The 26,278-nt window shown below is 41.8% G+C and overlaps 2 protein-coding genes across 3 annotated transcripts; one reads left to right on the plus strand and one right to left on the minus strand.

The window, feature by feature from the left end:
• GPR89B (G protein-coupled receptor 89B) lies at positions 1-18,359 on the plus strand. Its single transcript, XM_056486908.1, has 14 exons — positions 1-119; positions 2,430-2,489; positions 3,251-3,354; positions 4,859-4,965; positions 5,721-5,822; positions 8,567-8,687; positions 8,945-9,025; positions 12,044-12,153; positions 13,119-13,207; positions 13,597-13,689; positions 14,031-14,126; positions 14,674-14,763; positions 15,412-15,477; positions 15,630-18,359. The coding sequence occupies exons 1-14, from the start codon at positions 78-80 to the stop codon at positions 15,834-15,836; spliced, it is 1,368 nt and encodes a 455-aa protein (XP_056342883.1). The 5' UTR covers positions 1-77; the 3' UTR covers positions 15,837-18,359.
• Positions 16,805-26,166, minus strand: PDZK1 (PDZ domain containing 1). 2 transcript variants are annotated; one of them, XM_056486884.1, is made up of 9 exons: positions 26,080-26,166; positions 24,139-24,375; positions 23,115-23,367; positions 22,016-22,152; positions 20,660-20,855; positions 20,243-20,439; positions 19,580-19,774; positions 18,533-18,826; positions 16,805-17,575 (listed from the first exon to the last, which is right to left on the minus strand). In XM_056486884.1, the coding sequence occupies exons 1-9, from the start codon at positions 26,143-26,145 to the stop codon at positions 17,498-17,500; spliced, it is 1,653 nt and encodes a 550-aa protein (XP_056342859.1). In that variant the 5' UTR covers positions 26,146-26,166; the 3' UTR covers positions 16,805-17,497. The 2 variants fall into 2 exon arrangements, with proteins under 2 accessions (XP_056342859.1, XP_056342870.1); XM_056486895.1 differs by having other exon boundaries at positions 24,139-24,350; positions 26,080-26,158.
• Positions 26,167-26,278: the final 112 nt, after the last annotated feature.

A 26,278-nucleotide genomic window follows, 5' to 3' on the forward strand; every position in this document is an offset into this window, starting at 1 on the left:
CGCTCCCGCGCGCCTGCGCGCCGCCGCCACCGGAGGCGGAAGCGCGGCGGGCGGGACGGGCAGCGCCGGTCGCCGCCATGAGCTTCCTCATCGACTCCAGCATCATGTTCACCTCGCAGGTACCCTCCCCTTCCCCTTCCCCTTCCCCGCCGCGCCGCCCCTCCGGCCGGGAGAGGGGCGAGGGAGCGGGGAGGTGCCGGTGTCACCGGGGTTTCCTCTCCCTGCGCGTGCGCGTCTCCCCGCGCGGGGGCGCGCGCTCCCTCAGGGGCGGCCGGGCCGGGCCGAGCTCCGCTTCAGTGTAAATTTAAATTTCTCCAGTTGGAACAGATAGAAAAGTTCATCTTGTTGGTCTCTACTGAGTGCTTGGTTTATTTCTGGTATTTCTCAACAAGGCAGTTGGACCAGGTGAAAATGCGTTTAAGTGGATCACTCAGAGGGATCTGATTTAAGCTTCTGTGCTGGTGAGGGGTGAGCTGAGGAAAAGGAACCTTTCTCCTCTCAGCAGCAGGTGGTTGTCTTAGACTTAAGTGCACAACTCTAATTCCTGGTAGTTTTCAAGTCAGCTTTTGGCCATTTCTTAGAAGAATAATGCCCTCCCATTTGATAATGCTTTAATTTTTTCCTGCAACATGCTTTTTCACTCTTGGTGGCTTTGGTACTGTTAATAATTCACCCAGAAAAAAACCTGCCACTTTTTTGCTTTGAGTTCTGAGCTCTAACTTGTCTAATAGCTTTTCTTTCATTTCTGATGGCAGCTTTGAATCCTCTTATTATCTTCAGTAGTACCAAGTTAAATGTTCATGTAATTGTCAAATGCTCAAGATTTTGCTGAGTTTACATGTCACATTCACCTGCAGTGTCTTGGAGTGTGAACTTTTACCAAAATGTCTTTCTTTGCTTTTGTACAGTCCATAACACAAGGGGAGTTTTCTGTTCTTCTTGTACTTACTTATCTCTTCATCTTTTTCTCTTACTTCTTATTGAAGAATTTGTCTCTACCTTTTTCCTCCTTCCCACTGTTAAATGTGGAATTAGTTTATGTAGATCTCCTTTGCTTATCATACTTTAACTTATGACCTGTAGATAGGAGGCTTACAGAGTATCTTTCCTTTTTGCTAGCAGCTACTTTAAAGTCTGAAGTCCTCCTCAAACAAGTTTTGCCAGCTGTTACAAATCACTCATTTGACTCATTCCTATTTCAGTTGTTCTTTCAAGGCAGCTGCGTTTGATCTCCTTGCCCAGCATTCCAGGTATTCCTTGTCTGTAAATCATGTCAGTGTGTTCCCTTTGCTGCTGTGGTTGCTCTTGATGTGCAGGGAAGTAATTCACAATAATTCCTTTGTTTTTGGCTTTTAATCTTTCCCATCTCCATGGCAGGGTGGGCAGAAAGATCTGGCCTTTTCCATGTGCTCTGAGGAGATACACTGACTTTATTGCTTGATGTCTGACATACTGAATTTTGTCTTTGCCTTGGTCAAAGCTACTTCTGTAAAAAAAACTGAGTGTTTCCTGAATTCTCTTTTTGCTTGGCTTCTTTTAAATCATTACACTCCCTTTCAGTCTTACAAGGAATAGATGGGGCTACCCAGGGGAGGCCTGACAACACAGCCTCCTTTTAACTCTCTGAAGACAGGTAATTGCAATTTTGGCTGCCTTGTTCAATTTGTCTTTACTTCATTTAAGTCATCTGCAGAATAGCTGTGATGTTAAGTTGATCCCTTCAGGAGCTTAGAGAGCTTTAAATTTTGTAATGTGCTTTCACAACCACTGAAATACAAAGTGTTACTGGCTTTTTCTGCTTCACCTGCCTTGTCCCTGTGGCTTTCTGCAGCTCCAGATTGTGGTTTGAGGCATTCAGCACTGCCTTTTCCCCACCTTAGAGATGCTCGTAGCACCTTTCACCCACAATGTATCAGTGTCTAACCAGCTGTACTCTAAAGACCTCTACAAAAAATTCACATGCACTTCTAGTCTACAAGAAACAGCAGATATTTTTATAAAATTTACTCATCCCTAGAAGATATGTATGTGGTGGACACTGAAGTGTTTGCTTTGCCTCCATTTCTGTATTTCCTGTAAAAAAACCCATAGGCTTTAATTCTGTAGATTACAAGAGTGAAATAAGAATCAGCAGTGCAAAGGATTCTGGCAGGCCAGGAACTGAGGAATTACCAGAATTTAGGAGCACCAAACTCTGCTGTATTGATTAGATCTTCCTTAAGGGCATAGCCTTTTGTGGCTGCAACACTTGGGTATTTAAAGTACCATTTTTTCCATGGTACTGTGGAGAGTTTTAATCTTTTGTGGATCTTGGGTACTTTGGTTTAGCTCTCTTCCTTCCATTTGTTTAGTTTACAGTCAACAGTGCACTGGGTCTGTGTTTGGCAAGTTGCAGGATGCAAATGTTGAGTGCTTCATCTTTTCTTCAGGTGCTGTTCTTTGGATTTGGGTGGCTCTTTTTCATGAGAAAGCTCTTCAAGGATTATGAGGTGAGAAGGAACCTTTCATTGCAAGTGTGTATCTTAAAAAAATGCTCCCAATTACAGAAATATTTTTAAAATAAGGCATTTAGCCTTATTTCTCTTTTTAATCCCTTTTATCTTATCTATGTTTACTTTCTTTTTAATTTTTTCTTGTGCTTGCTTCTATTTTAAAGACTCCTAGATATCTGAGGAATTGGGTCCTCCTGTGGCCACTGAAAATTTCCATACTGGCTACTGTTAAATAAAAAGAAATACGAAGGAGATACAGGAGTAATAGGAAACTGGGGGATCTGTTTTGACTTTTGCCCTAGTAAGGCCACCTTATATAAAGTGAAATTTTTGAGACAAAATCAAGTCCAGTGGTTAACTTTGAACTCAGTGAGGTGTGTCAATTGCAGCTGAATTGGTTGTGAGACAGCTTAGATGGAATAAAGATGCCATTCTCTTATCCATAGTGGACTATGAGATTGTAGTCTGAGATGGTTTAAGTGCAAGCCAAATTCAGACCCCAACAGTTTTTTCTGATGTGGATTTTGTTTTTAAATCTAAGGTTAATATCAAAGAGCTGTCTTAGTGTATGAGTCTGCTCTGTTTCCCAAGAGGCTTTTGGCTTCCTCCTAAGCAGATAAAGGGCTTGGTGCATTTAAGCAAGAGACCCAGTTGTGGGCCATCATACCTTGTGATTTGTTTTGTTATCTGAGGGATATCAGGATGCCATTCCAGAAATGTGAATGCCTGATGTTTCTGGATTGTCCTCTTCATTGCAGGTGAGACAGTATGTGGTCCAGGTGATTTTCTCTGTGACTTTTGCCTTCTCTTGTACCATGTTTGAGCTCATCATCTTTGAGATTTTGGGAGTGCTGAACAGCAGGTGAGTATGGGAGCCCACTGGGGACTGGCCTGCCTTGTGCTCTGCAGCATCTTCAATCTAACTTCTAAATTAATGGATTGGTCTTGGATTGAGGAAATCATGGGAGAAAGCTGTTAACAACTCAATGAAGATGTTTGTTCAGCAGCATTTGTTTATTTGACAGAACATGGAAGTAGTACCCATAAGCTTCCAATTTTTCATGCAATTAACAATTGTTCTGGATCCTTAGGGCAAGGCTTAGGTCTTTGACTTTCTCCTTTTGTGAAGGTAAAAGAAATTATTTCTTTTAAGGAAGTATTGTAACTCTTCAGATCATGCTAAGAGTGCTTTTCAAGTGCTAAAGACTACAGAAACTTCAAGCACTGGTTTTTCTTTGGTGGTGAGAGGAGTGAATAAGATGTGAAGCTAATTGTGGAGTGAAAGCTACATCTGTAACAATACAGGATTTGTGAATCAAAGGTGAATCCCTGCTTGACAGTAGGGTGAGGACTTTGACATAAAGGTGATGTTAAAAACCCTCTTCTTTGGAAGTCAGTAGGAAAGAGAAGATAGAACCATAACATGTAAAGGCAAAGTTGGGTTTCTTCTTATTCTATATAATCATGCAAGTATAAGAGAGCAGTCAAAGGGGTTGAAAGGCAAGAAGTACAGAACTGATGAAAGGTAATGTTAGTTCTGTATGCTGTTAATATGTGGGGCTGGTAGCCAGAGAGATCACTGAGGAGAATGCCTTTATAAGCTTCAATAAAAGCCTAGACTTCAGTATAGATGAAAATGTTTGCCTCTGAATTAGTTAGGAAAAGGTGACCAGGATTCTCATAATTTCTTCTTCCCTGAGGATAAAAAGGATATGTTAATGTTGGGGATGGGAACATGTATTTTTCTGTTCAAGTAAAGTGAAAGGTCAGTTCAGGCAAGATGGATCTCACCTGTGTTTGACTACTCTAATTTGGTCAGAGGAGTATTGATCATGTTGATCTATGTATGCATTTATAAAACCTTGCTTTGCAAAGTCTTGCAGATGAGAAAATTCTAAGTGAAGCATGATGAATTAACAACATAAGATATTTTTAGTCCTTTCTGTATGAATTAGCTCTTTTTTGATTCAGCTGTTCATTAGAAATTTAATTACTGATTATACTTAGTTTTCATTTGCTATTCAACTAGATGAGCAGTCACATGGATCATTCTGCAACTGCCATTAGCCATCATAGAAAATACAGTATTTGATAAAATATCCAGCATGGTTTTCTAGACAGTTGTTTAGTTTAAAATACACATTCTTGACTTCTGCATTTAAAAATAAAAACATAAAAAACCCCAAACCAAACAGCTCCCTCTCCTCTACCCTAATAAAAAGAAATCCAGAATATTCTGTATGCTAAGCCAATATTTTTCATTGCTTGATGTAGTTGAAAAAATTTCACTGACATGCAATTAATTTTCTTTGAGAAACTTGTTCTATTATGATATCGTGCTAATCAGTATTTTGGCTTTATTCCAGCTCTCGATACTTTCACTGGAAGCTGAACCTGTGTGTCATTTTGCTCATCCTGGTCTTCATGGTGCCCTTCTACATTGGTTACTTTGTTGTGAGCAATATCAGATTATGTGAGTACTTGGTTTGTGGCAGGGGAGCTGATAATTTGAGAATAGGAATACAAATGAGAAATAATTTTGGTCACTGTCCTTGTACCTCCCTCCTTGTTCTGGCTAAGTACCTTCTCTTTGGAACTTTATGCTGTGCTATGATTCATTGACAGTCAGGAAATGCTTTACATGACCCCAGCAAATGCTGCGTTTCTTCATGGGTTGCAACAAAGTTGACCACTTCAGACTAATATTACTGGGATTTGTTCCTTTGCAGTTTTAAGCTTGCAGCCAAACTCTGCAACCCTTGGCAAGGCTGTATTGTTCTGCTGGAGGGCAAAAGAAATGAGGCAGAGAACCTCGATAAATCACTTCTGAAGCAGAAAAGCTCAGTAAATTACTTTTGCTTTTTTTGTTTCTACTGTCTGGATGAGGCCTCTTCCATGGGCTAATGGACACTTAACCCTTGAGCTGTTGATACTCATGGCTCTGTTGTGTGAAGCTTAGGCACGTAGGTTGGGAATATTAAATGTGTAGCTTTGCCATGAAGATGAAATATTTAAGATTCATGTTCAAAATCACGCAAGAAAGAAGCAGTGAAGTGGTCCCATGTGGACAGTGGAGCCTTGTGGGAGGTGAAGGGGTGCACACTGCTGTAGCTCTGACACCTGCTTTGGCCACCTGTCCTCAAAGCAGCATTTAGATAAGTGTAAAAATGTTGCAAGCTCCCTTAAGGGAGAACCTATTTTAAACAATCCCTTTTTCCTCTCTATTAGTGCACAGACAGAAACTGCTTTTTGCATGTGTTGTGTGGTTGACATTCATGTATTTCTTCTGGAAGCTGGGGGATCCGTTTCCTATCCTCAGCCCAAAACATGGTGAGTTTCATTTTCTTGCTGATTTCTTCCCTCCTGCAAATAGGCTTTGTTATTTCACTTTTATTTTGGAGCTGTTATCTCAGCTCTGGAGCTGAGACTGTAGAAAGTAGTTCCTGCAACTGAGGGTCTGCTCTGCTTTGAAATCTGCAATGTGAAGGTTGTTAGAGTGACAGAAATGGGTGGATACATCTGGATTATTTTCATTACTTTTCTTTCAGTACCACAGGAAAACTTGAAGGAAGTAAGTCTTAACTGAACCTAGACTATGTAAGGACATGGTGTACTTTGGAGGACACAGAAATTTTATCTCCACAAAAAGTTGATCACAATTTTTATTCACTTACTTATTTCTATTGTGGAGACAACAACCAGTCCTTCATATGACTTTTTTTTCAGTCAGGTTTCTCTTACCTGTGACTGAAATCAGATGAGTTTAGCATGAGTGACTGTCCAGTTGTGTCCATAAGACAGCAGTGTGCCTTAACTCCTCTGCACAGATTGCAGCCAGCAATGGGCCTGGCAGCTGTGCTGGCTTTGGCACAGATTCCTGCTGTGCCTGAGCCCAGAGACTGTGCAGTTGCATGGGACTGGACTGGGAGTTGGTGAGTCCTGCTGGATGCCAGAGCTGTTTGTGTGCAGAATTAGCTTGGGTGTCTCTCTTGTGGTCATGAGTATTTACAGGGTGAAGATACTGTATGAATTTGGATTTGTTTGGGTGCAGTAGAGTTAGCATGTGCCTGGCTGTGCTAAACCCTTGAGACATCTGACTGTGCTGAAGGATTTTAATACTATTAGAACCAGACTATTTGTCATCTGTGGAACTTATATTGCCCTTCTATTTCCCCTCCACTGGAAAATTGTTTGGGTATTGTTCCCAACAGGTAAAATTGAGTCAGTTTTGTGGAAATTGATGAATATGTCTGTCTGCATACAAAATGCTCAGTTTAGTCCTTCTGTTCTGTGGGAAGCTGCTTGACTCTGTATTCACATGAGAAGTTGAAGGATACCATTGTGTAGGATCTGCTCACCCTTTCATCTGTGATCCTAAAAGGTTCCTAAGAGAAAATGTTTGCCTGTGAAATCAAGCAGCTGATGTATAGTGCAGATCCCTCTGCCCAGTGTTCCATTGCCAAGAAAAACTTGTATCCATTGTGTGCTGCAGAAGGTGCTTGAGTTGGCAGAGTGTAATAATCCAGTGGAAACTTAGCCATGGTGTTTGGGTAATCCTCTTTAGGTCACCAAAAAGCTCTGGGAGGCTGTTTAACACCTGCAGATTTCCAGAATGGATAATAGGATATTCTCTGTATTTAACTGTACTTTACAGGGTGTGATACCTCCACTTTAAAGTTTTACAGTGCCTTATCCTACCATGTGTAGACATGAAGTTAGAGCAAAGGATTTGATATGTTTTTTCCCTGCTGTATTGTTGGGGTGCTGCTGTCCTGCATGTAAAGACAAGGTTGCTGTGGGTTTCATCAAGGAGTGGTGATCCAATTCAGGCAGGTGGAGATGGGGATGGCAGTGTCCTGCAGCTGAGAAGTGCACCATTAAGCAAAGGCTCCCTTGGATTGCAACTTACTTAACAAACCTGAGTTTGGGAGCTCGTGGTAGAAGGGAGGTTATGCTTAATGACACACCAGTATTCTGATAAAGCTCTTACCTTTATCTGATTTGATTGAACATTGATTCACTTGATGTGTGAGTTTCATGGGGAAGCATTGCTCCAACCAGTGGAATGTCATGTCATTTTGAAGGCACCTCTATTTTAAGTGCTGCAGTCTGACAGTGTATGGGGCAAAAGGCCAGTGTATTGTAGCACATTCTGTAGCTGCTGTAAATCTCTGTGCAGCTGCACATGACTGGGTGTCTCGGTTTCCCTTTGTGAAGTCTTTTTGCCTTGTTTTCATCATTCATTCCACTTCTGTGAAGCATGAAATGTGGCTTGGAGCTCAGCCATCTCAGCTTTGCAATCGTGTAAGCTCTAAATGTGCTGTGTGTGGCAGCTGCTCTATAACCAGCTCCCTAAAAAGCGTCTGGTGTTTACTACACATGGCACTGTGTCCTGGGAAGGCAGGTTGAGGTCTGTGTTTAAGAATAAATGCAGCTTCAGTGCTTGGTGATGGTTACAGCACAGGCTTGATGTTCATGTTGAATTACATGTTTTAGAATCCACTTGGTGCTCAAGTAGAAGATCTTGTTGGTGGTCTTCTCAACAATGTGTTTGTGTCAACCAGATGAACACTGAACAGCCAGGAACAGCTTAAGCTTCCCAACTCCACTGTTCTACAAGCACAGTCTGATCTGGAGGGGTCAGACATTTTTAGGCCAGTTTGCCAGGACCAACTGGTTTGGTAATAATTGTGATAATTGCAGAAGTGTCTTTATGGAAGACACTCCTTTATAAGTGCCTGGTGGATGATCTGTTTTCCCACTTCAGCAAATGGCAAACATATTTTATTAGTTTGGAACCAAAATATTGATATTTAGTCCTCTCCACATATCCATATATCTGTCTCCAGTTTCTTCACAGCTGCAGCTCTCCATTCCTGCTTCTGATCATGGTAATGTGATTTCTGAGGGAGGCTTCCTACCCTTTTCTTCTCTGAATCCCTGTTACCTGGGGCCATTGCAGTGGGAAGGCAGTCAGATCAATTAAGCAGCTCTGTGTTGTGTTAGGAAGGCACCAAGTGTGGAGCAGAGTGAAGAGAGCAAGGTTGCTGATGCCATGTTTTTCCCTCCTTCAGGAATCCTGTCTATAGAACAGCTCATCAGCCGTGTTGGTGTGATTGGGGTGACACTCATGGCTTTGCTGTCAGGATTTGGGGCTGTCAACTGTCCATACACTTACATGTCCTACTTTCTCAGGTAACTGCAGCCTTGTGAAGTACTTGTCCAGCTTTTGGAGATTTTTTTTTTGCTATTCCTGTGAAATTGTTTCAAGGTTTTTTGTTACTTTTTTTCTGAAAAAAGAAGCATTTCTAGCTGCTGTCATGTCTGCATGCTAGAGCCATTTCCACTGCTACTGCATATTCCCTTATCCAGGCTTTTCTTTGTCTCATGGGCATGTGCACATCTCCTCTGAAATGGGGTAGCTGGCCTAATTGGGGGTTTTTGTTTTGCAGGAATGTGACAGATGCAGATATTTTGGCCCTGGAGCGACGGCTCCTCCAGACTATGGACATGATTGTTAGCAAGAAAAAAAGGTGAGAGGACAACAGTAGCATGAAAATATTTATCTCAAAGATTTGCAGTCACTGTGGTATAAAATGGTTCTTGAAGTGGCATAAGATGGATTTTGAAATCTGAATTGGGTTGAGCTGTTTGGTGTGTTTTTCTGGCCTGATGCATAACTGTTTTTGACACTAAGTAGTGCCCTTTGTGGCTGCAGTGGCACAGATGAGGCTTCCAAGACCATTTGTAACTCTCTGCTGGCAGCTTAGCTAATCTGTAGGATGGGCACCTTTCTCTCCTGCTGAGTCAGGGACCCTTGGGCCACTACAGCTGGCTCTTACTCGTGGTTTCAGGGCAGAAAGTGGTTTGAAGATATGGTAGATCCTGGTCAAAGCTGAAGCAGGATAGTGAGCTGGTATGAACACAGGTGTATTCCTGCAAACAGCGAGATTGCTGTGGATATACTGTAGCACACAAGTGTGCCATCAGAACTGTGCTGGCATTGGTTTAGCTTACTAAATGTCTTCTGAACTAAAGCAACCTACTTTCAGAAACAATGTAATTTCATTTACACTGAAAACATTTTTGTCTGCATATTTCATGTCAATATTACATATTTCATGTCCTGCTAGTAGTGCAGAATAAAATCTAGCTACTGGAGTAACTTCAAAGGTTTGAGTGTCTGACCCAAAGTCTCCCAAACTTTACTTTGGGTGCCTTAATGTTTCAATGGAAGCTTTTAAGGTGTGCAGGGGAGCTTTTAGATAGCCTAACCTTGCCAAATTTATCACCATGTTGATGAGTATTAGCTGATGGAAGTGTAATTAAAGCATAACCTTCTTCTCCTTTGAAAATGTTCAGTGGTGTACAACTGTGAACTCTGTGGTCATGTGTGAGATGGTAAGTAGTGACAGAATTTATTTACTCAGGTTTAATTGATTTAATTGACTGGAAGCACACTAAAAGACTGCCTTTGGAGTTAAAAGATAGTGCTGCTTCTGACTCTGTTCTTTTGTTTTGTATGGTGTTTTTGGACTTTTGGTCCAGGGAGAGTGATGTTGGAGTAAAAGTCAGGATGCCAGAGGCTTGTAACTACCTAGCACTTTCTTGTCTTCCTTTGGCCAGGAAATCTGAATATGGCAACTTTCTAACCATTATGAAGAGCCATGTATTAATCACTTGATGATTATAATGAAGCAGTTCTGTAGATTTTGTTCTCTTTTTTGCTTTGATGGGGAACAGTGGCTTGTGTGATTGGACTTTTTGCTAATATAAAGCTGAATTTGAAAGGTTAGATATGTATCAGTCCAAATGCAGCCAAGTAATTGGCAGAACAAGTGGAAATAGCAATATTTTCAGTGCTCCAGTCCCATAAATTGTCAGTGATGTGCTGACCACCTTCTCAGTACTACTGATAGTTCAGAATTACCAGTGAGCACAAGAGTTGTAAGGCAATAGAACATAAAGCTTTTTGTTTTCTTTGCTGATCCTGACATTTCTTCTCATGCCAACCCTTATTCATGCTGGCTTTCTAGTCAATAGGAGATAGTTGGTGAAAGTTGTTTACCCTGAGGGTTTTTGCAAGGAATCACTTTTCTCTCCTTCCTGAGCACAATCCAGTAAAGCCTTATGGAAACTCACCTCTAAGGCTGTCAGATTCTTTCTACTCTTTCTTGCAGGTGTGACATAACTAATCCTCAGGTTTGAAATGCCAGCATTCTGTTGGCATTGCTTCATTTGGATCATGTGAGATCAGCTGATGTGACACACAAATATCACATAACATCATTACCAGTGCACAAAATGAGTGTGTGGGTTTGCCTGTGGATATTTTTTGTGAGATCTCCAGAACTCCTGGCTACTGTATGGATACAGAGATCCCTGCCACCTCTCAAAAGAGAAGATTTGCCTTTGTGTATCTATAGCCTTGTGCTTCACCTTGACATTGCTGCATTTTTGCTGCAATGCTGTGGATCATTTGGGATGGACCATGTGAATCTGTGTACTGTGAAGAAAGCAAGGATTAAAAATGCATTTCTTACATGTGGCAGCTATCAGGATTCTAAGATCTCTGTGATTTGTAGTCTGTGGCCATATGTGCTTTTATGTGTATGTAGAGTGCCCCAAGGGTGTTTCTTTTGCTGATGTGAAAGGAATGATGGAATGATTCTCAAATTTTTTTTTTTTATTACTCTGCTTATCAACAGCCTTGAAGCGAGCTCAGTGCCAAATGTAGCAATGCTGGCTGCAGCTACAAGAAAGGAACTAAACACCACAGAATCATGGATCATCCTGAGAATAGTTTTCAGCTTAGGAATGGATAACTTGCTCACAAATTTCTGTGGGTGGAAATGTGAGGGAACAAGACCAGAAGCCAGCACTGCTCATGGGGATTATGGCGTGGTGCAGTGGAAGTGTGAGGGACGATACACAGCTGCTGCTGGAATTAACTTCAGCAGTCACGTTCAGACTGCCTGAAGCATCCAGTGGTTCAGTCCAAGAATGGATTTGTGTGTTTCTGCTTCATAGCAGCTTGTCATGCAGCCCAGCAGTGAGTGACAGCATATCACAGAGTGCACACCATCCAGATCTCACAGCTCCATGGAAAAGGCGGATGTGCAGTGATAAAGAAGAGGTGTCCAAGGGGAGGGAGGAGCATGACAAGTCTTTTAATTCCTGAGCTCGAGATAACAGAGTCATGTGTTTGAGGAAAGGAAAGCAACTAATCATATGGCTGAGAAATTAATTTGAATTCTGAATTTTTAACTGGGTTTTAATCCTTTTAGGATTGAAACAGGATCCTAAATGGAAGACTTTGGGAAGTGTCTTATTGAATCTCACTTAATTAGATCTGGGCTCTACTCCAGAGCTAATCAGGATCATTTTATGTAGCAGGATTGGTGTTTGGGGGCAGAAAAAAGGGTCATCTCTTTTCATTGAATTTAGTTTAACAGCATGTTCTAAGAAACTGGTGGATTTTTCTTTTTCCTTGTTTTGATTTTTCATAAAAATATTATATTCCTAAGGACTTGTGTTTTCTGTTTTTTCAGGATAGCAGTGGCTCACAGGACAATGTTCCAGAGAGGAGAAGTGCATAACAGACCCACTGGCTTCTGGGGAATGATAAAAAGTGTTACAACATCTGTTCCTGGCAGTGAAAGTATCCTTCATCTGCATGCTGGCACCGGCCTTGGGAGGTGAATCCAGCTTTCTTTCTTTGGAGAGGTAGAGTTGGCTGGGACAGTCACAAAGCATTTGTGTTTCAACATATTTGAAGCCTAATGTCTACTGGGAAGTTTGTTCTCCAGCACTCTCAGACGTTTTGCCCAGGCCTTGGGCACAGTTCTACTGTGACACAGGCAGAAATTTAATGTTTCTGTCCTGCTCTGTAAATGTTCTGTTGCATCAGCATGGGTGTGGTGTACAGCAGTTCATGGAATACTGGATGTGCATGCTTACCACAGAATCATAGAATGGTTTGGGTTAGAAGGGACCTTACAGATCATCCAGTTTCAGCCTTCCCTCTAGAAGGAATCTGTTGGGAGTGACAAGGGTCTGTACTTCTCTAACAGTGTTGCTTACCAATGATTTGTCAGACCACTTGAAGTACACATTTTGCATATGTAAGGCTCAGGACTCTTCTTCTCTTTCACACTAGCTCTAAAATCAGAATTTGGCTATTTGGAAGGCTCTTCATAGTAATCACTAATCTCCTGCAGCAGTTACTCAGCAGTTTTGTGCATGAAGGTGATCTGAGATGACATCTTGTGAGATGCACTTCAGTGGCAAGGGACACTGATCAAAGTGGAGCAGCAGTTTTTGGGAGCTCTGGTTCTGTTCTGTGATGTGTTTCCCAGGCAAAGAAATAAGGAGTTTGTTGCACAAGTGCTGAAACATTGTGTCCTGCCTACCTCCTTAAACTGGATTAGTGTGCATCTGGTACATCCTTGAGATTTTTTTTTGTGCTGTACACATGAAGAGCATGAAGACTGAATGACAAAGCTGATCTGGATCTAAGAAGAGACCAAACCATTAGATGTGGCCCTTGGGCTGAAGGTGGGAAATGTTTTGTTCTTAATTAGGAGTTCATGATGTGTTCTAGCCTTGACTATGTTGGTTTGCCAGATCTGTCCCTTATCCAGCAAGAAGTGGATGCCCTGGAAGAATTGAGTCGGCAGCTTTTTCTGGAAACTGCTGACTTGCATGCAACAAAGGTACACAGCAAATAACTGCCCAGATGGGTATTGGGAGGTCAAAATAGTTTGAAAGAGTACATGTGTTATGAGAAATTGAAACCTGTTCAGTAGGTAAATGGTGAAATGTTGTATTGCAGTGGAGGGAGGATCTGTTCCTTTAACTTTGGGGCTAAGATGTCAGTTCCCTTCCAGTTGAGATCCATCCTTGAGTCTGCCCCATGGCCCTATAACCATTCACAGACATATGAATTAACACTGGGAGTTCAGAAACATTTGAATTAAAAGATGTAGAAAGATAGGGCTGTGCTTGCTTACTGTTGATGCTCTGTTGCAATTTTATGTTGTGGGTGATGGTGAAAATGATGTATTTTTCTATATTCTCCCTCTCCCTCTTCTTGTGTTTCCAGGAGAGAATAGAGTATTCCAAAACTTTTCAGGGAAAATACTTCAACTTTTTGGGTTATTTTTTCTCCATCTATTGTGTCTGGAAAATCTTCATGGTATGTAAATGTTTTATTGCATTTTCTGTAGATGTATGCAGATATACCTTTCATAGATTATGCTACACATGCAGTTCATTAAGTAAATCTCTAGTTTCTTTAAAATCCAGAAATTCTGAAAGAAACTGGCCCTTGGTTGAAATAAAGCTCTGGATCTGGCTTTTTCTGTACAGCATTAGACCAGTAATTCTTACCATGGATATGTTTTGTGCCTTCTTTTGCAGTCTGATACCCTCTGCCCTTTCCTTGGTAGTACAGTAGAAGAGTCATGCATGAGCCTCACCTGTGAGAGTGAGAAATGCTTTTGCCTTTTTGCTTGAATGTAAATCCATCTCTTGCAGGCAACCATCAATATTGTATTTGATCGTGTGGGGAAGACTGATCCAGTCACAAGAGGAATTGAGATCACTGTAAATTACCTGGGAATCCAGTTTGATGTGAGCCTTTATTAATTCTTACAGCCTTTTCAGCAATTCATATCTTATCTAAATTAAATCATCCTGCTGCTAGGGAGAAAGTGAGAGACCTTGAGAATGTGGCTTTGGCTTTTGACTTATTGAGGAGGAAAGGAAAATGCACCATGAACGTTGCTTTCACACTGATTTTATGCTGAGATGGTGATGTGGTCTTGCCAGAGAGGAGAATTAGAAGCACTTTAGACAATCTGCTTACACTAATACATTCAGCCACAGAGCTACAAATAATTTTGGTTGTTTATGCAAATAGTTGTTCTGTCATTTACACTTTAAAAACATACCCCTGTGAAAATGGGGTTCTTTGTGGTTGGTATGGACTAAATCTCCTTCTTTTGTGTTTGGAGAAAACAGTTGCTAATACATTTGAGAAAATGTCTGTTATATAAACCTGTCTGTAGTGGACATCTGTACAATTAGAAGAGACAAAGACCTTAAAGAATTGGTAGTTAAACAATGTGATATAAATGAGGTTACTGTTAAAGTTTTAACTGTTTTTTTGTTGATACAGGTCAAATTCTGGTCTCAGCACATTTCCTTTATTCTTGTTGGAATAATCATTGTTACCTCTATTAGAGGGTTGTTAATCACACTTACAAAGGTAAGAGCCAGGACTCTTAAGTGGTGTTACACAGAGAAATTAATTACCAGATCTTTACCTTTTGATCTAACAAGTGCTGTATAAACTTTCAATATGCATTTATGTTTAAATATCTGAATATAAATTCTTGCAGAGGGAGGAAGGTAGAAAGAAAACTTTTTGCAGGATATTTCCCCAGTCTCTGTCAGAAAGGGATCTAGATGTTAAATAAGATGCTAAATCTAACCAAGGTTTCAAAATGATGCTGTAGCCACAACTTATTAAGTAAGGTTGATGAGATGGTGATTAAAAGCATTTGGATTACTTAATTTAAGATGCTGGTAGGACTGAAAGATATTAACTCAATAGGCATGTGACTCATTGACTTGACCTGGCCTTTGGTACCTATGCTTAAACTTCTCTGTATTGTTTTGTGATTTTTAACACAAGGTGCAGCTGGCTGGGGGAGATTGATGTTTCAGACTAGGATTTATGAAAGTTTATGGAAGGTTTATTAAGGTAGACTACAGGTAGCCCTCTAGAGTGTGGTTTTGATTGGGTATTTTTAGGTGAAAATGTATTGAACAGTATGTACTTTTCACACTGTCCTAAGGCACATCAAACTTAGCCATCTGCTTATTTCCAATGTTTTTGGGTTTTTTCCCCTAGTTCTTCTATGCCATTTCCAGCAGCAAGTCCTCCAATGTTATTGTTCTGCTGTTAGCACAGATAATGGTGAGTATGGAGAACTGTGGGCACACTCATGGGCATTTCTGCATGCATCCCTTGTGTGTGTTTACACACATGACAATATCTTTGTGTGCTGCCCCTGCTAGCCACAGAGCCTGTGGTGCAGCAGTAACTGCTGTCCCTGTTTCCACTTGCAGGGAATGTACTTTGTGTCATCAGTGCTCCTGATCCGCATGAGCATGCCTCCGGAATACCGCACCATTATCACAGAGGTCCTGGGAGAGCTCCAGTTCAACTTCTACCACCGCTGGTTTGATGTCATATTCCTAGTTAGTGCCCTCTCCAGTATCCTCTTTCTCTATTTAGCACACAAACAAGCCCCAGAAAAGCATATGGCCCTCTGAGGCAGAGCTGCAGCCATGCACTGCTCTCTGTCTTGTCACAGCTGCACTGCTGCAGCTCCTGTGGATTGCAGAACTCGGAGAGACAGGACTGCTGTGTGTGTTCTGGCAGTGTAACTGCAAATCTTGAAGAGACAGGACTACTCTGTGTGTTCTGGCTCCTTGAACCTTCACACATGTCATCATCCAGCTCTGTGGCTCATTTTGTTCAGTGCCACAGCTGGAAGGGACGGGGGTGTGTATATTAAACTTGAATCAGTTCACTGCCAGGCAGTAAAAGCAATCCGGGGTACACCACTATCCAGGGGCATCAGAACTTGTGGTGGGCTGGCTGAGGGAACACCTCCTGCTGTTGGAACGTCATCTTCACAGAAGGCACCAAGAAATGTGATTTTTCTTTTGAAAATCAATTTATAATTGGGATTTGGAGAACGGCACTTCTGGAATTGAATGTTTGAGTCTGTGGAATTAAATAAGCTTTTGTAATATGAAAGTATCACAGTTGTTTTTTGTCAGTCCCAAAGATTTGGCTGGATTTGAGCCAGAAGGTGGCTAGGATTTGCTGTTTGGCAGAAGTGGAGTGGAGAGAACTCCATTTCTGTATGTAGTGTGTATCACTAGTTCCCACTGTCCTTAGGAACTGGAGATTTGCTTTCTCTTACGGAGTGTCAACTTTCTTTTCTCTCTCTGCGTAAGTGGAACTGAGGTTTTTGGTTCTTCTTTGCTAGAGTTCAGTGTTAAGTCAAAGACCACTGCCATGCCTTGTTTACATTGTATGTTACAGATTTTATTCCTGTGACCTAAACTTTTAGGTTCCCATGGCCACTTTCTGAGGCTTTGTTTTATAATTGTTCTGGAATGTAAATTGTAGGTGGTGAGAATAAGACTTGGAGGGGGAAAATAACTGCTCTAAACAATTTATTTCTGTATTGTCTTTGGTGTATAGCAAGGAGGCAAGGTACACAACAGCAGTATTACAGAACTATTTATGACATATTTAAGACAACATGGTGGTGACTTGAGGTTTGACAAGTGTGCATGACTGAATTACATTCACTGTTTTAATCCACAGCTGTATGCAGAGGAGACAGAGTAGTGATTAAATGTCTTGAGTTGTGAATTACAAAGTTAGTTTAATATTTAAAAGAAATTTCTGCAATGTGAGCAGGAAAAAGGATCATAATGCACAGAGTACCTGGGCTGCCATTTTAGAGCAGCTGTACTGCTGATAAGCAAAGAGATGCCACAGAGATTGAGGTGATGGACTTGGATTAGGGGGAGAGCTGCCTTTCCTGGGGGATGGGCAGAAATCAATTGGTCTTTATTAAGAGCTTATCCATAACAGACTAAGATGCTTATGAATCTATAAAACATTTCCAGCTTCTGCTGCAGGACACTTAATTATAAAATTGCAGTTCTTTAAGCCTTTTCAGAAGTGACTGAGTGCCCACTTCACAAGGCAGAAATTGTGCCAGTGGAGCACAATTGCAGAGTGTTAAATGGATGCAAGCTACACCGAAGTGTTTATTGCATCAAGAGTTTGCAGTCCTTTATCGCTCTGGCACTGCTTGGAGCAGCCAAGTTCTGAGAGGTGGAACAGCAAAGAAGAACTGAAGAAAAGATTAGGCAGGTTTCTTTCTTGCTGTTGGCATGGTTTTGTCTCCTCACAACTTTGTGTCATCACTGTTATCATCGTCAGCTCTTGTGGAGGCAGCTGATTGTGAGGAGGAAGATGAGTCTGCCTGCAGAGAAGTAACAAAGACATTGTGATTATTTCCAATTTGTAAACATGTTTGATAGTCTGCACTGTTGCAGACTCCTGTTTTCATCTGCACAAATCACACACTTGTTTAGATGGCAGAATGAACCAACAAATACCATTATTGTTGAAGGGTTTTTTTGGTTAAGTACATTTTGAGAGAAATTTGTTCAGTAGAGGGTTTCTATTGTTGAATTCCCAGATCTGCTCAATTTGAACACAAGTTAGTAGTGCTAACTTCTGCAAAATGCAGCTTGGGGACCAAGACATTCTTGAAAAAACTTCCAGACAAGGCTAATAAAAAATAAATGGGAAACACTATTGGTCTTACCTTTGTAAGGTAAGGTCTGTCTCTTTTTAATGATCAGAAAATAAGCATTTTAATAGTTAAGGCTGACCACACAGAGGGTTAAAAGTGTTTCAAGAAGTAATACTTTCTTGCTTTTCTGACGTTAGTCATGCTTCAGATTCTTTCTAGCGGCATGAAGTGAGTAAAATAATTTCAAATCACATTGCCTGGAAAATGTCATCATAACCTATCAGTTGCTATTCCTTCTTCAAAGTGATCAATTTTGAAATATTTCATGTGGTTTTCACAAATATTGTTTATGTTTTTTGTGTATTTAAGCATTTTCCCTCCACTTCCACAATTGTATTGCCTGTTTTCCATCATTGGGTTACTCTATTTGGATTATCCTGTTCCATAAAATCTCTTGTACGTGCATTCTTTGTGTGATTTAATCTTGCATTAAAGATACTCACCTGTATTATGTGTGGGAAAGAGTTGTTATGATAATTAACAGCTTTCCTTTTAATAACTTGCAAAAATCCAGGCTCAAGTCAACAATCCTAGCTCTGGAAAACTTGCTACCCGAAAACAAAGTTCTTTTCCTCTCCCCTGTGCAATTCCTCAGCATCTGCCTAATGCAGGATTACTCACCCTTTCCCTTGGCTCAGGTGAGTTCCTCTCTGGCTCTGCTGGATGGTTTTCTGTGTGAGCAGGAGGCTCAGAGGTGTCAGAGTCTGCCATGGAGGCTGTGATGGGAATGTTCTGGCCTTGGAAGTACCTGTAAGCATCTTTGCTGCACACCAGCAGTGTCAGTCTGTCCCCAGTGCTTTGGATCCTTGCCACCACTTTGTCATAGGATTCGTTGGTCACATTCACTCCATTCACCTCCACCAGGAAGTCATTGTTTTCCACACCTGCTCTGCCAGCTGGGCCCTGGCTTTGTACCTGTAGAGGGGATATTTGCATAAAACTTGGAAAGATGCATCAACAGCTGTGTTATGGTGAAATAAGCAAGGGGAAGGGGAGGTTCATGGGGCAGGAAGGAGCTGGGATGGGCAATGGGCCCAGACATAATCAACATGGAGCCCATCAATTTGAGATTTTAAGATGTTTCTTGATCTAGATAGACTTGCATTATAGGAATGTACCATGGCAGAACCATGAAGACAGGTAGGAAAACAAATTTTCTAACTATTTGGAGGTCTCTGTCCAATAACTTTAAAGTTTAGTACAATTTACAGATCCCTTAGTAATGGGTGGGACCCCTCCTCTCATGAAAGCTGAAGTTACAGATGTAATTTGGGACAGAAGGAGTTTGGCTTTTACCAGCTGTGGATTTCAGAGAAGGTAGGTAGAAGTAGGGCAAAGGCTTCTCTCCTGTAATTAAACTGTTCTACAGTAAAAACCAATTCTGTCTAAAATATTAATTTTAGTGTGCCAGATTAATAAACAAAAGCAAAAATTAGGCAAAAGCTGGTTTCTCCTCCCCTCTAGATGTCTAAGAGAAAAAGGAATGTTTTCTGGTGCTCATATTTTATCTTGGCCCAACAATGTCAGTCTTACTTAAATAATTCTAGCTGTGATCCAACATTGGAAAAGAGACTTTTGAGGATTTTCTTGCATTTGTTTGCAGGATGGGGGGGAGGAAGCTGCCCAACAGACTATTTGAGCTTCTCCCTCCTCATTCTTCATTAGTACCTCAGTAATGAACAATCCAGGTTTGTTCTTGATCATGTTTAAACTGAAGCCAAATCCATTTGGTCCTTTCACCATCTTGCAGATCCTTGGCTTATAGTTCACTTTCTGCTCAATGTGCAACTCCACTCTTTCTTCCATTTTAGCTGGGGTTGAATTCTCTGCTTTGTAGTAGTATGAGAAAGGGGAAATTTGAGCCTGAAAAAGTGACAAAACTACATTAAAATAACTTCTGGTGTGAAATCTGATTCAAGCTCTTATGCTCAATATATTTTGTTTCAAACTTTGTTAATTATTCAGACTTTAGCTGTGGTGAAGAATTGTTCCCTATTCTGTCAGTGAAAACCTACAGTGTTGATCTATGTGAGAAAGGAACTTTGTTACTCATAAATACTTACACAGTCATGTAGCTCTGAATTTGATGTCTTAACAGCAAACCTTAACCTTTCTTGTGATGTGTTTTAATTTAGAATTGTTCTAATAGTGTCTATAAAAATCAGGAAGAGGCCAAAGATTTGGGTGTTTAGTGACTTCCTGGTCAAGTGTGAGTTGCTGGATTACAGGTATCTCTTAGACATTTCCTGCGAGTTGAAAAAGTGTCAGAGCAGATTAGCTGTTTCATTGTGATAAATTATCAACTCCTAGCAGTAGTTTGCATTTTCTTACCAGTTTGTACATGCTGTCAGTTTCCTTATCCACCACCAACAGGGAGGTTCTTTCCTCAGACTGCTTGATTTTTCCCACTACACTTTCATGATCCAGCCCATCCACTTGCTCACCATTGACAGCCACTAAGATGTCATTGTCCTTTAGACCTGCCATGGCTGCTGGGCTTCCAGAATCAACATCTTTGATTATGTGGCCTAAGATAAGAAGGGAAGAAAGATTGCTGTGAAGGCAGAGCTTGGTGAATTTTAAAGATGTTGAAAAGCAAAGGTAAATTGTCAGAATTTCACTTTGGGTTGAAGCTGTTATCCTTGAGGATTTCTCCTAGATGGCTGGTAAGAAGCCAAAGAGAATGAGGGCTACAAACATCATCTAGAAAGAAATAGTACAACAACTGTGTGTTAACTTGGATCTTACCACCAGTGTTTTGTTCCATCCGTAGGTAAAATCCATAACCGCTTTTTCCTTTCTGGATCTCAATAAGTCGTGGTTTTAGGGGAAGAAACCTTAGGCTGGCGTTCTCTTTGCTCAGTGCCATCCTCTGGCTTGTGAAATAGCTGTCTGTTTCTTCATTTGAAAGTAGAAACATAACATGATTTTCAGACTTCTTTACCTGTGACAGCACATGTACAGTCTCAGATGTCACCCCTTCAACAGCATGTGGGAATTGTGGATGTTTGGTAACTGCTGCACTGATACATAGCAGAGTCTGGGTGCTGTTAGTCCAGGCCATGCTACTATAAATTGATTTTTCTTTCCCCCCGCCCTCCAGTCAGAAGTTTGGACCGCAACAAAATCAGGGGCATGTAATATATGAGGAAAATTTTTATATTTCATACTGTGTTCCTGATGTGTATGGAATTACCTGTGGAAGGCCATAAGTGCTGCAGAATCCAGGGAGTGTGAGTAGATAGTATTTGCTATTCTAGGTGTAGAACTCTAGAATATAGACTTATTGTGCCATCTATACCTCTATTTCAGGTGACAGGAGTCAAGTTTCTGTCACTCTTCTGTCTCACTGTATTACTGACTCTGAGGTGAGGGTTTTTTTTCTGCCTGTTCAACCTCTCCAATTCTTTCTCTTAGTCCTTTTTACTCTAATGAGTGCTCTTTTTACTCATCTTAACCAGTGTCACTCTGCTGCTGGCGTTGCAGTAGCTCAACAAAACACAGGTGTTGCACGATTCCATAGTTAGCCATGTGCACTGAATGCTTCTGGAATTGCTGGAATGCTGGAGTCTCATGGCTCTCTGAAATCTCTTCAGCTCCAGCTGTATTTTAGCAGTGCCAACAGTGGAAAGCTGGAAGCCTCATTAGCCATGTTCTTTGCAGCCAGTTAATGAAATCACTTGCACAGTAATTTCCATAAGTTTCCGACTTCACAGAGAAAAGGACTGCTGTCTAAAATCATGAAATCTTCCCTGTTCCATTCTGACTGTATCATCAGAGGCTTCCTCCTCCTGCCTGGAAACCACATTTGATGACTTGCCCTCCTGCCATTAGGAGCATTTCCAGGACTTCTAGGAAATTAATTTATTTAATAGGGTTCCTGGCAGCAGTTTAATTGTTTTATTTAAAATTCTTTGGCCTGTCTTGGTGGCAGTGTTTATTGAGAGGCAGAGCCAGTGCAGAGGGCTACCCTGATGTGTTGATGGTACATGAACAGCAGCTCCCAAGATTTACTGTGAAGTGCTTTAACCAGCCAGCCTGGCCTCCTCAGTAACCCTGATAGGTTGCTGTGAAAGCAGGCCAGAACAGGAGACAAATCAATACCTTTTCCACCACTTCCTCGTGTGTGTCATTTTCCACATTTTTCCCATTGATTTCAATCAGGCGATCGTTATTTTGGACACCAGCCTTTGCAGCTGCTCCTTGTGGTGAAAGCTCTACTATGAACAGCCCCTTCTGTCCTAAAATAAATGAAAACTCATTACACAGAGTAAGTCACTGCACTAGGCCTGGATATAGTGCTTAAGGAAACTCAGCATTGATGTCCTCAGAGACTCTTGGCCTCTGCCTGCACACAGATTGCAGGAGCACCACAAACCTTCCACACAGACACTCCTCTGTCTCTTACTCTGGCCTGGAAAAATCACTTCAGTGGTGGAGGGAGATATTTGTTCACTATCTGTAGCTCAAACTGGTGTTTATTTCCCCACCAGGAGTGCAAAGCAGCTGATTAACATAGCTGAAAGGGATTTGATTTCTGCTCCCTCCCACCTTCCTCTCCCACCATCATTTTGAAGAGAGAAGCTGCTTTTACTGTTGTTCTATACATTCCATAATTTCCTGTGTTTAGAATTCTATGTTTGGTCCTTCAATTATACTGCATTCCAAAATACCCTTTAGAGAGCTCTTTAGAGGTGGTGCTTTCCAGAAGACCTCCCCCTTCTGTTGACTGGCCTTGGAAAAAAGGCATATATGGAAAAGGTTTAAAATCTTTTTCTTTCTAAATGAATTAATTTACAAATCAGAGAAAGTGTTTCTTACAGCTGTCTAGAACCTCATGTGCTGATTCCTGAGGTGATTTTGAGGATTTGGTTTTGTCAAGTGGGGTTAAATAACAAGCAGAAAATAGCTTATTATTTTTCCCTCTCTCTCTCTTTTTTTTTTTTTTTTTCATCTGTTTTCCACCCTGTGAGAAGCATGGTCCTCAGAAAACCTTGCACTGCATATGCTGAACAGAAACATACTGGAGATGGATCTGAACTCATCCTGCTACTTCTCACTTTCTTTCTGTTAGCAAGAACAGCTTGTGTGTCCCCATTAGCCCCCACGTGTTAACTGTGGTTGTCTCTGTCCCTGCTGCCACATATATACATATGTGTATATAAATACATATATCTCCAGTTTCTTCTCTGCAGGCTCTCACCTTCTGTGCTTTTCAGGGAGAAGCCATAGCCTGTCTCCTCCTTCACTAGGTAGCAGAGCCTGGGCTGTGGAACTGCAGTGGTTCCTCTGTTGGCCATGGATGGTGGGCACTGCTGCTCCTGCTGTTGTCCTGTGGATGCCTTTTGACCCAGCTCTTCCAAGTTCACTCCCTCCTTTTGTGCCTTTTCATAGGATGCATCATCCAGGACAAGGAGTACAACAGAATTCCCACTGTTTCTGACAATCTCTACCACCTGTAATGGACAAGGGGAAATGGAGGCAGGTACTTGAGTGATGGAGCTAGAAGAGGAAAAGCTGCATTGTCCATTGTCTTTGCTGTCTCAGCCCCCTGCTCATTCACTAGGGGGACACCCCAAAGACATTCCATGCCCATGGTGCCTAATGAATGATGCAGGGGGATACTCAGGGCTGTTGACTCTGCTCCTGGATATCCTAGCCATAAAAACTGGAAGAAAAAGCTTCACACCGTGTGGGAAGATAGTTTGTAAGGATAGTGCAGAAGGCAATTTTCCTCAATGAATTACAGCTGTACTGATTAGAGAGGAGTGAAAACAGCCTTGCTTGTGCAATGAGGATGGGAGTTATAAGAGTGGGTTAGCTGGTCAAGAGTAAGTTGCGGTACCAGGGCTTGCTGCAGTTTGGGTTGGAGCCTGCTGGCTGTGAGGAGGAAGGGACATGTGGCTGTGCAAGGCACAGACAAGGTAAGGAGATGCTGTGTGAGGGACAGACAGGGTTGGGTGGCTGGGTAAGGGACAGGTTGGGGTTAGGCAGTCATGCAGAAGGAAGAAGGAAACTTGCAGAGAGAAAGAGGAAGGAGTCAGTGCTGTGTGGAGCTGCCTGCAAGGAAAGGAGTGAAAACTGCCTGAAAGAAGGCATGTAAAGCTTTTAATAAAGGACTGATGATGGTATCAGTCCAGTCCATCTTGACATAATTACTACAATGCAGCAGCCGTGGGCCTGGGTGATGGGAGCAGGGCATGATCCCAGACTGAACAGAGCTGTACCTGTGCATGTTCCTCCTTGTCCACAAAGACACCATTAACCCTGAGGACTCTGTCCCCATCCTTCAGGCCAGCCCTGTCAGCGGGGCTGCCGTGCCCCACGCTGCGGATGACGTGCCCGGCGGTGTCCTGCTCGACGCGCAGGAAGAAGCCGTATTTCTGCTGGGGCTTCTTGGTCACTGTGCACTCTCGGGGCTGCACAGCTGAAGTCATCTCTACCAGGCAGGACGGAAAAAGTACCTGTGAGTGAGAACAGTAAGCTAACTAGGGTGTATTCCCTCTAATTACATGTCGAGAGGGTTTGCTTCTTGGGGTGTTTTTTTTTTTTTATGTAGAGTTGGTTTTTTTGGCCCCAGGAAATCCAGCTCTGCAGAGCTGAATTTAGTTAACAAGGCTAGGGTGAAGAAAGCAAACCTTTTGCCCTGACCCTCCTTGCTCTTTTTTCTGTATCTCAAATGATGTTAAGCAAAATGCAGAACAGAAATAAGAAAAGTCTGTCTGTGAAAACATAGTAAGGATTGAGGAGAGGATTAAGTCTTACAGAGGAAACAAAGTTTTGGGAAGAGGAATTATAACTGGAGTGAAGGGATTGTTCCCCTCCCCTTGGCCCTCGGGAGGCCACATATGAGTATTGTCCCCACTTCTGACCTCCCCAAGTAATTGACATATTGGAGCTAGTTCAGAGAGGGCATTTTGGTTCTGAAGCACATGTTTAGGCAGGCTGATAGAGCTGGATTTGTTTAGTCTTGGGAAAGAAATGTAAAGGGAAGTTCTTATTGATATCTTCCCACTGAATAACTGAATTGTGTGGAGAACACAGCCAAGACTCTTCTTGGAAATTAACAGTGGGAGAATGAGAGGCAACAGACAGAGGCTGCAGCACAGCAAGGGAAATTCCAACCAGCTTTTCCTCTTGGGGGCAGTCAGATACAGCTAGAGGTGCCCAGAGAGGCTGTGAAGTCTCTGTTCTTGGAGATACCTGGATTGGGCCCTGAGCAACCTGATCTAAGCTGGCCCTGTTTTTTATGGGGCATTGTACCAGGCAACCTCTAAAAGTCCCTTCCTATCTAAACTGCTCTGTGATGTAAAGAAACTCTGGTTTGAGTGAAGCTTGCCATGCAGGAATACCACATATGGAAGGTAAATAGCAGGTGGGACCAGGGAACACCTCTCAAGATGTTGTTCTGCCAAAGATCCACGAAGATGGGGAAATGAGGCAGATGAAGAAAAATTCCTCCAGTTGAAAAATCCAGGTAATTAGGAACCTTTGCTATAATTTTACTGGAAAGACTTTTTTTCTGTCCATTTACTGACAGAAGTCAGTTCTTTAGAACTGCTGGCAGTCAAATCCTTCTGTGAGAGCAGCTTAGAGCAGAGCCACTGCTGTGGCTACCCATGCTGCAGACTCTTAGCTATGGGAGCTGAAGCTGCACTGTTGATATCATGTGGGCAGTACACAGAGCAGCATGGATGTGTGGTGTGAGTTTGGCACAGATGTCATTGGAGCTGGAGAGCACAGGAATTTCAGCTTGCAAGGGTATGCATCCTGCAGATCATGATTCACTTGCAGTCCATGGTCAGGTATCTTGAGCATTTTTGAGTCTCTGTGTATTGCACTGGCATTAACTAATAAAGGAATGAACTTCCCTGTTATTTCAACATGGTTTAGAACACGTCAGACTGTATCAATTGCAAGTAGAATTCAAAGCAGCTTTTCTTGACAAACACTGGGAATCTGTGATAATCCCAGAAATTAACATGCAACACCAGTACTACATAGAGAAACAGTAGACTTCTATGGGAAAAATTATTTCTTCATATTTAGTAGTGGAGGGAAGGTTACAATGCACTGCATACAGCACTTTTTGATCTGTGCAAAATTGTTTGTGTTGCCAAAAGGAGTTTTCAAAGGGAAAGGGGATTAGGAAAGAAGGAATTTCTTACCTGTTTATCTATGTAGAGCAGCCTTCTCTGGAGTTCTCTTTTGCTGTTCTTCCTGTGACTGTACATGTAAGTAAGACTGGACTTTGATTGGGCAAAGGTTGATTTAAAAGATGATTTATTTAACCAAGTTTCACTGAATGTGTGATATCCTTATAGGCTGCTGTCTTGTCCTTGTAGGCAGAAGTTCTAACCACGTGCA

The sequence above is a fragment of the Oenanthe melanoleuca genome, chromosome 1 (assembly GCF_029582105.1).
Source record: "Oenanthe melanoleuca isolate GR-GAL-2019-014 chromosome 1, OMel1.0, whole genome shotgun sequence".
Taxonomy (NCBI): domain Eukaryota; kingdom Metazoa; phylum Chordata; class Aves; order Passeriformes; family Muscicapidae; genus Oenanthe; species Oenanthe melanoleuca.

Excerpts from the sequence above, each read along its gene's own strand:
- GPR89B (XM_056486908.1), top strand. The coding sequence starts at position 78 with ATGAGCTTCCTCATCGACTCCAGCATCATGTTCACCTCGCAG. Across the intron at positions 2,490-3,250 it reads AGCTCTTCAAGGATTATGAG|GTGAGACAGTATGTGGTCCA; the intron begins GTGAGAAGGAAC and ends TCTTCATTGCAG. Across the intron at positions 8,688-8,944 it reads TACATGTCCTACTTTCTCAG|GAATGTGACAGATGCAGATA; the intron begins GTAACTGCAGCC and ends TTTGTTTTGCAG.
- PDZK1 (XM_056486884.1), bottom strand. The coding sequence starts at position 26,145 with ATGTACAGTCACAGGAAGAACAGCAAAAGAGAACTCCAGAGAAGGCTG. Across the intron at positions 20,440-20,659 it reads GATGGAACAAAACACTGGTG|GCCACATAATCAAAGATGTT; the intron begins GTAAGATCCAAG and ends TTCTTATCTTAG. Across the intron at positions 18,827-19,579 it reads CTGGATTGTTCATTACTGAG|GTACAAAGCCAGGGCCCAGC; the intron begins GTACTAATGAAG and ends TCCCCTCTACAG.